At 33.0% G+C, this 13,580-nt stretch overlaps 1 protein-coding gene across 14 annotated transcripts in view; it reads right to left on the reverse strand.

Annotated features, from left to right (window-relative positions):
* PCLO (piccolo presynaptic cytomatrix protein) overlaps positions 1-13,580 on the reverse strand; it is a 386,610-nt gene that overhangs the window by 135,975 nt on the left and 237,055 nt on the right. For 2 of the 14 annotated variants that reach the window (XR_011539450.1, XR_011539451.1), the window contains exon 10: positions 11,346-11,401. The exons of 11 other annotated variants lie outside the window; for them this stretch is intronic. Coding sequence is in view for 1 of the 3 variants with exons in the window: in XM_070617311.1 (XP_070473412.1) it covers positions 12,993-13,180 (188 nt within the window). In the remaining 2 variants the exon portion in view is untranslated. Of the gene's footprint in view, positions 1-11,345; positions 13,181-13,580 lie in introns of those variants that run through there. One more of the 14 variants, XM_070617311.1, reaches the window with a different exon arrangement.

The raw sequence follows: 13,580 nt of genomic DNA on the forward strand, positions 1-13,580 counted from the left end.
GCATGGTGACTATATTAATAATATTATATTGTGTATTTGAAATTTGCTAACAGAGTAGATATAAAAGTTTTCATCTTAAGAAAAAAGATTTTATAGTCATGTATGGTGATGGATGTTAACTAGACTTGCTGTGGTGATCATTTCTCAATACATACAAATATCAAATCATTATGTTGTATAGCTGAAATGCTACATGTTACCTATCGCTAAATAAAAAAAATCATTCTGTTTATTAGTATTTAGGGTCCAAAACAAAATGATCCTTTGATATGAAGGTGGATGTTATAAAATTAGAAGATAGCTCAGTTTATAAATATGGGCTTAATAATGACTTATTTAGATATTGATCTCATTGATGGCAGGCCTGGACTGGAGGTCTGTTCATCTACTCTGCATTAAAGAAAATTGTTGTATTGGGAAACACTGATGTAACCCTATAACGTCATTGGAAATAAAATAGTTTAAGCTTATATTAGTGTAAAGTTATGATGCGCCATCCAAAATAAATGCCAGTTTTACTTAAATAAAAGATAAGTAAGAAGAAATACTATTTTAGTTCAAAATTGAGTATTAAGTGTTCCTTTTGTACTTCTGGACATAATAGGGGATTGCTGCAATCATACACGATTGTGACTCCCAATGAGTCACTTCCTGTATCATCCCCTCCTTTTGGGTGTAGGTGGAACCTGTGACTTGTTTCTAACCAATAGGATCTGACAAAGGTGATATGATAGTCACTACCATGATTATGTTATCTAAGACTCCAACTAAGAAGATTAAAATGAGAGTCTCCTGCTGCCCTTGAAGAAGTAAACTGCCATGTGTGAGAGGGCCTGGGAGAGGGTCACATGGCAGGGAACTGAGAGTGGCCCCTGGCTGACAGCCAGCAAGTAAACAAGGAACTTACTCCCATATCTTAGAGGAGCTAAATTCTGTCAACAACCGTGTGAGCTTAGAAGATCCCCAATCTCCAGAAGGAACACAGCCCAGCCAACACAAAGACTGCAGCCTTGTGAGATCCTGATCAGGGGACCCAGTTAAGCCGTGCCTGGATTATCGACCCATGAAAACTGTGAGGTACTAAATGTGTGTTGTTAAGCCATTAAATTTGTGGTAATTTGTTATGCATCAATAGAAAATTAATACAAAGGTGAAAGTTGTATTCTGAACTTTCTGTGCACACAATATATATCGACATTATCTTGGCAGCAAAATTTGTAGAACATTTGTGTTTATAGTAGTTATGACAGTGATTAAGCAGTGACAGAAGGTAGGAATGAAAAGGAAAACAGGCCATGAAAAAATAAGCTTTTGCCCTTCATAATCAGAGAGGAAGAGAACTGTGTATTAGTTCTGCAATGCTGAGGTTCTGGTATAACGTGTATATCAAGTATATGGCATCTAGGCAGCATTAAATATATAACTGAATGAATAATGAATGAATGAATATTGAAACGGCTATTTTTCCCCATGGGGCTAACGCATCAATGACAATGATGTTAAAAATAATAGATTTATATTTATATTTATACTGTATTCTATTCTTAGAAAATGCTAGAGTGGAGCCTACACTCTTACTCCAAATGAGTGACTTAACAATGCATCTTCTCTCTGGTTGGTGCCCGTGTACCTGGTTAGGAATCAGAAAGGATGGGTTCGGGAGCAGCACATCCAGCCCTTCCTTTCCTCATCAGTTGTAGAGAGGAGAATGATGGGAGAGACTGCCATCAGACCATTAAAAGGCGAAACAACCCAGATATAAAAGTGTTGGGCGTCAGCATCTCTCTGTCAGGACTGAGGAGAGGAAACATTTCTGGCTTAGGCAGCCCATGAATCATACTGTACAATTTAATCTATAGTTGTAAGTGATTACCTGGGAAAGATTATGCTTGTTTTGTCAATATAATTTCTATTTTCCCATTTGCATCAATTTTTATGCCTTGTTTATATCTTTATCAAACACTACAAGGTGAAATTGTTACTTTTCAATATTACAGTTTCCATGATTTTTGTATTTTAGCATTTTTATTACAAATGTGAATTGTGTATATATATCTAAGTGAGTAAGTAATTGGATTAATACTTATATATCAAATCTGTAAAAAACAAAGTGCATACAGACCTGGTAATGTAATAATTACTATAATTACCACTATTTTGAAGAGGACTTGAAAAACTGATTTAGAGAGAAAGGTTCTGAATTTGCCAAGGACTTTAGGGACATAAATAAAATCCCAGTGTCCAGATTATTTTTGCACCACAGGCTAAACCTGTTCTCATCAAAGTCAATTTACTATTGGTGAAGGAGAGATTTAACATAGTTCAACAGCTTCTTCTTTCCAATATACATCAGGGGATATTTTTCATTAAAGAGTTATTTAATACAATTATTTTCATTTTTTCATCACTCTATTTTAAAAAATTGTTACTACTATCTGGAATGGACAAAAAATTTTACATGTCGTTAGGTGATCAAGCCAAGAATATTCAAACATTCCATTGAAATTGGTATTTACACAAAAAAGCAACTGCTTTTATTTATTTTCATCTAATTTTCTATTACATCAGATTTATTGAACGTTTAAGTGTCTAATCTCCCAAAATATATGACTGAACCGACGAAGTCTATTTGGTTTCTGTACCTTGTACCAATATTATTTTATATTTAATATACTATTTGATTTTTATCCATCTCTTCAGTATCATCTTCAGGGATAGAAGGAAAAAGAAAGTAACGAACATTTCTAGAGTTCCCCCTATGTGTCTTACCCTATTTTTTAAATTGTCTCTACACCTTTTCAGCTTGGGTACTATCCATACCATTTCAGGACAAAGAAGCTGAGATGAAGGAAGGTTAGAAATTTGCCTAGGTTGTCTAGCATGTAAAAAGCTAAGATTAAAGCCCATTATTTTTTCTTGATTTCCACATCCTGGTTCTTTCTGTATATCTTCGCTCATTGCTCTAACTGTCAAGAAAATATTCTAGAAGATCAATATAAATCCTTACTCCTTTAATTGAATCTCATTTCTTATTATCCATTTTTCCATGGCCAATTCATATGCATTTTATATTTCTACCCTTAAATATCACATTAATATTACCATTTATCTTCCTTTCTTATAGGTTAAACATCCTGAATGTTTTCACCCTCTCCTCATAGAATCAATTATTAATTCCTTTAATTTTACTTATTAAAAGTACATAGAAAAATGTGCTAACCTATCTCCAGTTAGAAGCAAAGCCCATAATGTCACTTCCTTAGCAGGAACACAACTGTGCAAGCAATATTTATCCGGACGGATGTCAGAAGAAGTGATGATGTTAATGCGGAACTAGCTCTGACAGTAAACACTTCCTTTGTTACTGGGGAAATGAATGTGAGCTTTCACTAAAATTTATCAGGAAGAAATTGTGATTTTACAAGAGATTCATCCTGAGCCTTATTTTATTGCTATAATTTTATACTCAGTTTCTTCCTAAAGATAATTTGAGAGGCTTATAATGAGAAATTGTGTCATATATAACTGCACTGTTAAGGTAAGAATGAAAAAGAAAAAGGGGAGAGAGAAATTTCAGCGTCAAAGCCCACTTTGTAGGGTCTATTCAGTTTCCCAGAAGTTCCGGGAGTTCAGATGGAACACACATGTCCTCAAGGTGACAGTTACACTTTTTCTTGGTCTTTCACAAGGAGCAGAAGAGATGACGCAATTGTTTTAACTTTCTATTCTAACACTTGGCCTGACATACAAAAAACTTTTCTCATGAAATGTTCATATAAATGATGTTGGAGAGATGTTACGTGGGTGTTAGCCATAATTTATCTAAACCGCATGGAGTAGTTCACCATATTTTTGCCTCAGTTCCTCTTTATTTGAGCATGGCAGTGCAGTCTCAATCAAAAGTGACCAAACTTTTTAAAAATTAGTGTACCTTTTTCATTATGGTTAAGCTTCTTCCAGAATTTAATTTTGAAGCAAACAAGACAAAATTTCTTAAAAGATCTCACAAAGGAAGCTATATTTTCCATTTCAGTGGTGCCCATTCTGCCTATCAAACTAAATTCAAACTTTATCTAGCCCACCATGATCTGGCACTAACCTTGGTCCCTTTTATATACTCTCTGTTAGTTCAAAACAAAACAAAAAAACCCAAAAACCCAAATAACAATAATTTATTCTCCTGCATATTAAATAGATATGTCATTGAAAGGAAATAAACAGTGCTAATTATGGTCTAAGACCCAGAAAGAAGATTCAATATTATGTGCTGTCTCATAACTGGTGAAATCAGGAGGGCCTTGAATGGCCTAACGATAAGATCCCCTTCCTACCCTGGTGAATATAAGGTACCCTAGCCAAACAACTCTCCTTATCAAGTGCTTCCTTCAGATGTAGTTGCTGCTTATCTCTGAGTAGCAAGTTTCTGCCAGTCCACAGAATTACTCAACCAAGACAATCATCTCTTCCTACAGGAACTAGGGGGCACTCCAGCTTTTGATACTAAAAAGCCTTCCACCCACAGCTCCTGGCTGTTTATTCTCTTGCTGAGTACAACTACCATGTGGCGTTGCGTGGTGTGTGGCATCCCGCTCCCTCAAACTGTGAGTCTATGTGACTAGTAAACTGCTGTCGATCTCATCTGTCCAGTGTCAGGTGTCATGTGTTTGGCCATTGCCATACCCTTAGGATGGGAATTTCCCTCCCATTCACCAATCAGGTGAATAGGAGGCAATTAAGCTATTAAATACGGGACAAAATATCAGTCTCATGACTAATCAAAGAAATAATACTTAATGTGATATAAAGTTTGACTTATAAAATAAGTTAAAAATATTTTTTTCTTAAAATCACATCACTTTAAATACATAACAGTGAACAGCAAATGAAAAACTACATTCTTAGTTTGGGACTGCAAATCAGTAGAACTCTTCTGGTAAGAAATTTGACAAAAAGTCTAAGAAAAATCCAAAATATCCCTTCTTTTTTACTCAGTCATTTTATTTCTGGGAATATAGTTTAAGAAAATAATAAATATCACTGCAGGCTTTTTTCATTGTGGCATTATTTATAACAGTGAAAAGGGGAAGACAGCATAAATATCCAACAATTGAAGAATGTTTGAAGTTAATGATTAAATATCTATACACATAGTAAAAACTAATCATTAAACTCATGTCTGTGAAGAATTTTTGATGTAACAGGAAAATGCATTTATTAGGCAATTTATACTATATTAAAAATATGTATGTAAACTACATTACAATATACTCTCAAATTTCAGTGTGTATGTACGTGGCTATAAAGAAGATGTGAAGAAAAGGAAGAGAATACAAATTGTGATGTGATGTGATAAAATTATGATGGATTTTATTTTCGTCTTTGCACTTTTCACTACTAGCATATTTTACAGGGGATCTACCTATCTATTCACACACACACACACACATACACACACATACTCATTTTATACACACATACAAAGAAGAGGGTTGAGATTGACATGTACATTTAGTCATTTAGCTACTGGCAAGTGAGGGCTAGATTGGAGGTTTGCCTTTGAGATCTCTCACTAAGAGGAAACTGAGAAATGAAAACATACATGAGAAATTGGCGAAAGTAGTGTTCTCTATACCCCATTGATAAAATTCTTTGAGCAAACAAAGAGATGACGTACAAAAACTGTACATGTATCCATAGTTTGTGACATGTTTTAATTTTCAATATACAGTTTCATGTATTCATTGTTTCATGTGGCTTAGCTCCACTTCTTCAAGAATCTTGCAAACTCTTGGAAGCAGACTTCTTGTCACAGGTTTTCCCCACATTTGCCTCATATCTAGTATAAAGTTGAATCTATATGAAATATGAACTATCTACTTGTTTATAGCGGGAAAAACAAAGATAGTCCTTTATTTATTGTAACTCTCCTTTCTGTAATCCTATATTATTTGAAAAATTTTAAAATAGATTTAACAGTTATAGGAGGTGGTTAAAATGTGTTTTCAGTATTTTTTTTTAGGTGGAATATGAAGGTTTTTGCTTTTCTTTTTTTACTCATCTGCTGATCATAATATTATATCTTTGAGAAACCTAAGATATATAGAAGATATACCATCTAGAAGGTTCTATCTAGAGTCTGAATACAGATACTAAATCAGTTCTATTTGAAGAGTGTGGATTTTTATCTTAAAAACTCATAAGTAAGGAAAAAAGAGGAGAATGATATTAGTATTTTGTGGAAATGGTTATACTTTCAAATTATTTAAGAAGCAAGTAGAAAACTAGAAAGTGCAAGCAAATAATATAATTATTTTTATATCTTAGGTCCCTAACATATTTAAGACATTTTTATCTGTTTTCTTACAGTTTTGTATAATTTCTCTGGTTGCATATTGGGACAATATAATGATTCATCAACGTATGTAAATAAGGCCATTATCACAAATGTGATAATTCCCATTAAAAAATTTACCCAAATATAAATCAGTGTGCGAGTTCATTTGCTGTGCGCATATGTATGTATGCATGTATGTAAATGTCCTCTCTTCCTCCAAATATGAAAACATAATTCACTCAATGCTTTTGCATATTGCCTGTGTTTGAAATCTCCATTGATTAATAGAAGAAAGTGGAATGTCTGACTAGCTGTTCTTGGTTTTTAAAGTGATTCTTAAACACTTCTGCTCAGTTTTTAAAAATTTTAGGCCAAAAAAATCTCTTCCAGTGACTATTAAAGAAGGGAAGGGGAGGAAGGAATTCTATAGCAGCATTAGGGCAGAGTCCCTGCCTTGTTGTCACAACTAGTCACCAACGTTCTTTAGAAACAAAGCAAGGGTGTCTGCTCTCATTATTCTGTTCAACATTGTACAGCAAGTTTCAGCAAGTGAAACAAGGAAAAACTTAAAAGAAACTTATTCTCATTGGAGCAGAAGAAGTAAAACTGTCTTAATTTGCAGATGATATGATCTTGCATGTGGAAAATGCTAATGATCCCACAAAAAATGATTAGAAGTAAAAACAGCATTAGGAGGATTATAAGCTAAAAGGTCAAGATACAAAAATCAACTGTATTTCTATAAAATGCAATGAACAATCCAAAACTGAAATTAAGAAAACAACTCCATTCACAATAGCATCAAGAAGAAAAAATAATTTGGCAGACATTTAACAAAAGAAATGTAGTCTGATATACTGAAAACTATAAAACTTTACCAAAAGAAATTAAAGGAGATCTAAGCAAATGAAGAGATACCACATGTTCACGTATTGGAAGACTCAATGTTGTTAAGAGAGCAATTCTCTCCAAATTTATCTATAATTTCAACACAAACCCTACCATAATCCCAGCAGGCTCATACTAAAATTTTATGGAAATTAAAAGGATCTAGAATAACCAAAACAATTTTGAAAGATAAAAATTTGGATGACTTACACTATCAGATTTCAAAACTTAATATAAAACTATAGTAAGCAAGAGTATAGCACTAGCAAAATAATAGTTAGGCATATAGTCAAATAGAACAAAACTGAGAATCTATAAATACATTCTTGTATTAATGGTAGATTGATTTTCCTTTTTTTTTTGAGGAAGATTAGCCCTGTACCAACATCTGCCACCAATCCTCCTCTTTTTGCTGAGGAAGACTGGCCCTGAGCTAACATCCGTGCCCATCTTCCTCCACTTCATATATGGGACACCTGCCACAGCATGGCTTGACAATGGGTCCGTAGGTCCACACCCGGGATCCGGACCAGTGAACCTCAGGCCACCGAAGCAGAAAGTATGAACTTTATGGCTGTGCCAGTGGCCAGTTTGAATTGTAGATTGATTTTTGACAAAAGATGCCACAGCAATCTAATCGGGGAATTTTTTTTAAACAAAAGATGCTTCACAATTGGATATCCATTTGTAGTTCAAAAAAATGAACTTAGACCACTGCCTCATACTATCATACAAAAACCAACACAAAATAGTTCATAGACCTAAATGTATAAACCTTCTGATATAAAACATAGAAAATCTTTGTGACCTTGAGATTTTTCTTACTATGCGATCAAGAGCAGCATGGTCCATAGAGAAAAAACACAGATAAATTGGAATTCATTAAAATGTAAAACTTTTCCCTTAAAATACACCTTCGAGAAAATAAAAAGACAAGACTCATACTAGAAGAAAATATGTGCATGTCATATACTTTATAAAGGACTTGTATACACAGTACATAAAGAACTCTTACAACTCAGTAAGAAAACAAACAACTCAAATAAATAATGGGCAAAAGATCCGAATAGACATTTTTCCAAAGAAGACATATGCATTGCTTATAACCACCTGAAAATATGCTCATTATCATAAGTCATTAGGAAAATGCCAGTTAAAACAACAGTGACATATGATCAACAGCCATCCTACCAAGTGTTAGCAACAACATGAAGAAAGTGTAACACTCAGACATTGCTGGCAAGAGTATAACATGGTACACCTACCTTGGAAAACTACCGGGAAGTTTCTTAAATAGTTAAAAAGAAACTTACCATACAAGCCAACAATTCCACTTCTGGGAAACCATTCAGAAATATCGTATGTCCAACTAAAACTTGTATGCAAATATTTAAAAACTCAGAAAAATTCAATAAACAAATGTAGTATATCCAAACAACGGACTACTACTTAGCAATAAAAAGAGCAAACTCCTGTTAACATGCTACAAAATAGATCAACCTCAAAAATGTTGGTAAGTGAAAGGAGCCAGACACCAAAACTGCATACTGTATGATTCAATCCATATGAAATGCCCAGAACAGGCAAACTTACAGAGACAGAAAGTAAATCTCCCACCTGTGGCTGGGAGAGGGGCATTGGAAGTGGATATTGCTAGCAGCTCAAGGGAACTATTTCTAACGATGGAAACGCTCTAAAACAAGATTGTAGTGATGGTTGCACAACTCCACAAATTTACTAAAATTCATTAATTTATACACTTAAAATTTATGATACGAAAATTATACCTCATTACATTTATGTACATGTATATTTATGATATGCAAATTATACCTTGTTGAAGCTGTTAAAATAATAAAAAAGGAACTATCCACATTTGGTATTGCTACCAACTCAGATCCAGTGAGATCTGTTACATTTGCCTCCTGTTTCTAAAAGCCCATAAAGATGGTAGACTAATAAGGAATAAAAAATGAGCCACTATTTCCATAAAAGACACTGCTTTCTTTTGAACCTAAACATTTTTAATGTTCTTCACTATTACACTTGCTAACTAGTCTTTCTAGCCTTGCAGATGTAGCCAGTTCATTATGAAACTACACACAAGCAAATATCATTTTTAAAATCAGGAGATTTTCTTTGGCTTGTTTCAAACAGCTGTGTTTCTGAAGCCCTAAGATGGAGCTCTAAATAAAAAAGAAAGAGGCTCACTTCTTGAGCATTATACTTTATTCTTTTCTTCTGATAATTTCTATCTAAAAGAAGGGGAAATAACATTTGTTGAGTGTACAGTAAGCACAAGATTTTGTGCTAGCTTCACTTGCAATTATGTGAGATGCATAGAGCTGGGCTTATGTTACAGAGGAGAAAACTTATTCTCAAAATTTAAATAAGCAATAGATCTGAACTCCAACTCAGGTCTTTCTGATTCCAAAACTCATGACCTATTTTGGTCTAATTGCTCTGGCTAAAGTTTCCAGTACTATGTTGAATAAGAGTGGCGAAAGTGGTCATCCTTGTCTTGTTCCATGATACAGTTGTTGATCAGCACCTATAAACACATCTTTGAAGTTTACAGTTAAACGTTAAGGAAACTATTTTCTAAAAATCTGGACTATTTAATAGAAGATTGTACGTATTTCTCTCCACATATATTTCTCTCTGCATACATCACAAAAATATAAATACTGGTGCATATGGAGGCCAGCCTGGTGGCATAGTGATTAAGTTTGTGTGCTCTGCTTCAGCGACCAGAATTCGTGGGTTTGGATCTCAGGCATGGACCTACACACTGCTCATGAAAGCCATGCTGTGGTGGCATCCCACTACAAAATAGAGGAAGATTGGTACAGATGTTAGCTCAGGGCCAAACTTCCTCACCAAAAAGCAAAAAATGGTGCGTATGTATATGTGTGTACTTACTTATACATACATACATATGGGCATGAACGATAAAGTTTTGTAAATTCCTCAGCTTTGTCTCAATTGTTCCTAAAATTTTATTGTAATAATTACCTATATTTCAGATTATTCTAAATTATGAGTAAGTTGTAGATCAATATTTTTTGTATTCATTCTATTAATCTAGCCACCAACACAATGTAAATCATATTATGGGTATTCAATTTATGAGTATTAATGAGTAAAAAATTAAAAATATATCCAATATGAGTTCTAAAAAGTTATAAAATATATTTTATGTTATATAAGTTTTTCTACAGGAAGAAAACAAGCTTATTTATAATTTTTTTAACCTTCTTTATAAATATTCTTAGAACAGTGGTTCTCAAACACTTTGGTTTTAATGAGCCATTTATACTCTTTAATACTATTGAGGACTTCAAAGAGGTTTTGTTTACATGGATTTTAGCTATGTATATTTTCTATATTATAAATTAAAACTGAGAATTTAACATATTTGTTTATTAATGAATTTAAAATAAATTCATTCCATGTTAAAATAAATCACATTTTTAAACTAAAACATGGCTTTATTTTATAAATAAAACACATGAGAAGGGTGGCATTGTTTTACTTTGTAAATCTGCTTAATATTGAGCTACATAGAAGACAGCTTAATTCTCATATGTGCCCTGTATACAATCTGTTGTGATGTCACACATCACGTAACCTCTGAAAAACTCTACTGTATATTCATAAGAAAATGAGAGTGCAAAAAGCAAATACTGCCTTAGCATTACTTTGAAAATAGTTCTGACCTTGTGGACCTCTGCAAGAATCTTTGGAATCCTGAGGGTTCCCTGCTCATCCTTTGAGACCACACAGGAGAAACAATAAAAATCTACTTTCTAGTCCTGTCTCCTATTTTGAAATTATTTTTGCTTCCAATAAATGAAAATACACTTTTCTCTTTTTGTGAGGTGGGCTCGTCTTACATAATTCTTATAAAATATTTTAATGATACACCCAGTTAGAATGGTTTATTTAAATTTAATAAAAGATACACAGGATTTCTACTTTCAGTAGGTTTATATAACCAAAGTGAAAATTCGCTAATAGCCATTTCCCCCAATGTTGGGAGAGTAGATAGACTACATTTTATTCTTCACTCCTTCCTTACTTCTATCCTTACCTTGTTTTACAAAGGCAGTTAAATTATTACCTTAGATAGTTTCCTCACTATTGATAAAGCTACTGGACACTTCTTTTTCTCTAAACCTGAGAAACAAACAGGAATTTAAAAATTTTTTATTATGGAAAATTTCATACATATAAAAAAGTAGTGACAAGACTATACTAAAACCGAGTGTAGTTAATCTTCCATCTCCAATGATTATCAAATCATAATCAATTTTGCTTCATCTATTTCTTCACTATTCTCTATACAGCTAATTTTGAAGCAAAACCCCAGACAAGATATTATTTCATCTATAAATATTTTAGTATGCATCTCTAAAAGAGATACTCTTAATTTTCATTAAAAATATAAACAAAAAAATGGTAATCACAGTTAAAAAATAATTGCAAATCCTTAATATCACCAAATATTTAGTCAATCAGACTAGGCTTTTGGTTGAGCAGCAAAGACATAAAGACTAGGCAGGACTGCAAATGCTCTGCGCCAGAGTTTGCCTGCCACTAGATTAGAACTTCTAGACACTGTTTTCCAAACATTGTCATTTCTGGCTCTAGCCTTGCATTTACATGTGTTTAGGTCCCTTTGAGGGACTGAAGACTTATGTGAAAACAATAAAAATTGTTTCAAAACATTTCATTTAGTATGAGTTCATGCTAGCAAAGGACACTTGGAAAATAAATTCAGTAGTAATCTACGCAGGGAAAATATAACAGGGAAAATATTTTTACTATTATTTTATGCAAATATCAAAAGAAAAAGGGGCACGCAGAGCGATGATATAGTACACTACTAGTAAATTTATTGCTCAAAACTACAATCCTCATTTCTCATCCTGCAAAATCTATATACAGAGGAAATTGAATTTAGTTTTCAGAATAGAATATTTAAAACAAGAAAGCAATAGCTCTTATTTCTGTTATTCTTATATTTTAAAACTTTTTTATTAATTGTGGTAAAAGAAAACAAATTAAAATAATGAATTGCAAAACAAATAATAAGGTTGAAGGAATAATTACTTTAATGTGGTATAAAAATAATAATACAGAGAGAAAATAGATACACTGATATAGAGTCCTGATGATTTAGTAAAAATGGTCTTAAGATTTATGTTATAGATTATGAAAAAATAATTTTGGCATTGCTAGAAAATATTATCTTGTTTTGTTTTATGAACTGGAGGGAACCGAAATACTTTGCAGCAGGTAAATATTTCTACAAAAGGAGTCCTTGGGTCTTAAGATTCACCCCTGGAATTTTCATCAATACTTAAAATACATTCTGCATGGAATAAAACTATGAAAGTTTCAATTATCTGTCTCTGGCAGAAAAAAAATTACCCAATCTTGAAAGGAAAACAACAACATTAGACTCCTAATGGATTAATTCTTTACGAAAATAAAGAGAGGAAAATTGCTCAAAGCAAAACCTGTTCCACTCCACATGTTCCATGGTCTAAAATCTACAAGGAAAAATAGCAAGGATACTGAAGAAATACCTCTTTGTGTTCTTTGTTATATCAGTCCTTAAAAAAAACCTCTCCAGCACATATACTATGTTAGATATACCACCTATACATATACCCAAATATATGAATATATATTTATGAGTATTTTCTGTTGATGTACAGTGTCTATGAAACACAAAGAACATACTTGAGTGAGAATATAGGTACTATTCATACTTTAAAAATTCACTAATTTGACAAAACATATTTTCTCTCTCAGATTTAAATATAAAAATTCCATTATCTTTCAAAAACATCAAAGTCATGATGACAAAGGAAGAGAAACTATCAGATTGGAGGAGACGAAGGAGGCATGACAACCAAATGCAACGTGAGGTCTGGATTGGATCCTGGACTAGAAAAAAAAAATTTAGTGTGTTAGTGGGAAAACTCAAAATTTAGATAAGGCTAGCAGATGTTTTAATAGTATTTTATCAATGTTAACTTCCTGGTTTTGAACACCTTATTGTGGTTAGATAGATGTTAACATTAGAGGAATTGGGCAAAGGGTGGGCAAAAGAACTGAATGCATTCTTTTCTAGGAGTCCAAAATTTTCTGGAAGTCTAAAATTATTTCAAAATACAAAGTTTAAAAATTCCATCATAAGCTTTGGTTCATAGGACACAAATAACCAAACAAACAAAAATTCAGCATAATTGATAATGTTCAAATTGACAGGTACAGGGGAATTTATTCCTTAGAAGAATCCAATATAGTTTTTTACTTCTTGTGTAAGAATGTTTTATAGCGCGAA

The sequence above is a fragment of the Equus przewalskii genome, chromosome 4, assembly GCF_037783145.1.
Source record: "Equus przewalskii isolate Varuska chromosome 4, EquPr2, whole genome shotgun sequence".
In the NCBI taxonomy this organism is placed as follows: Eukaryota; Metazoa; Chordata; class Mammalia; order Perissodactyla; family Equidae; genus Equus; species Equus przewalskii.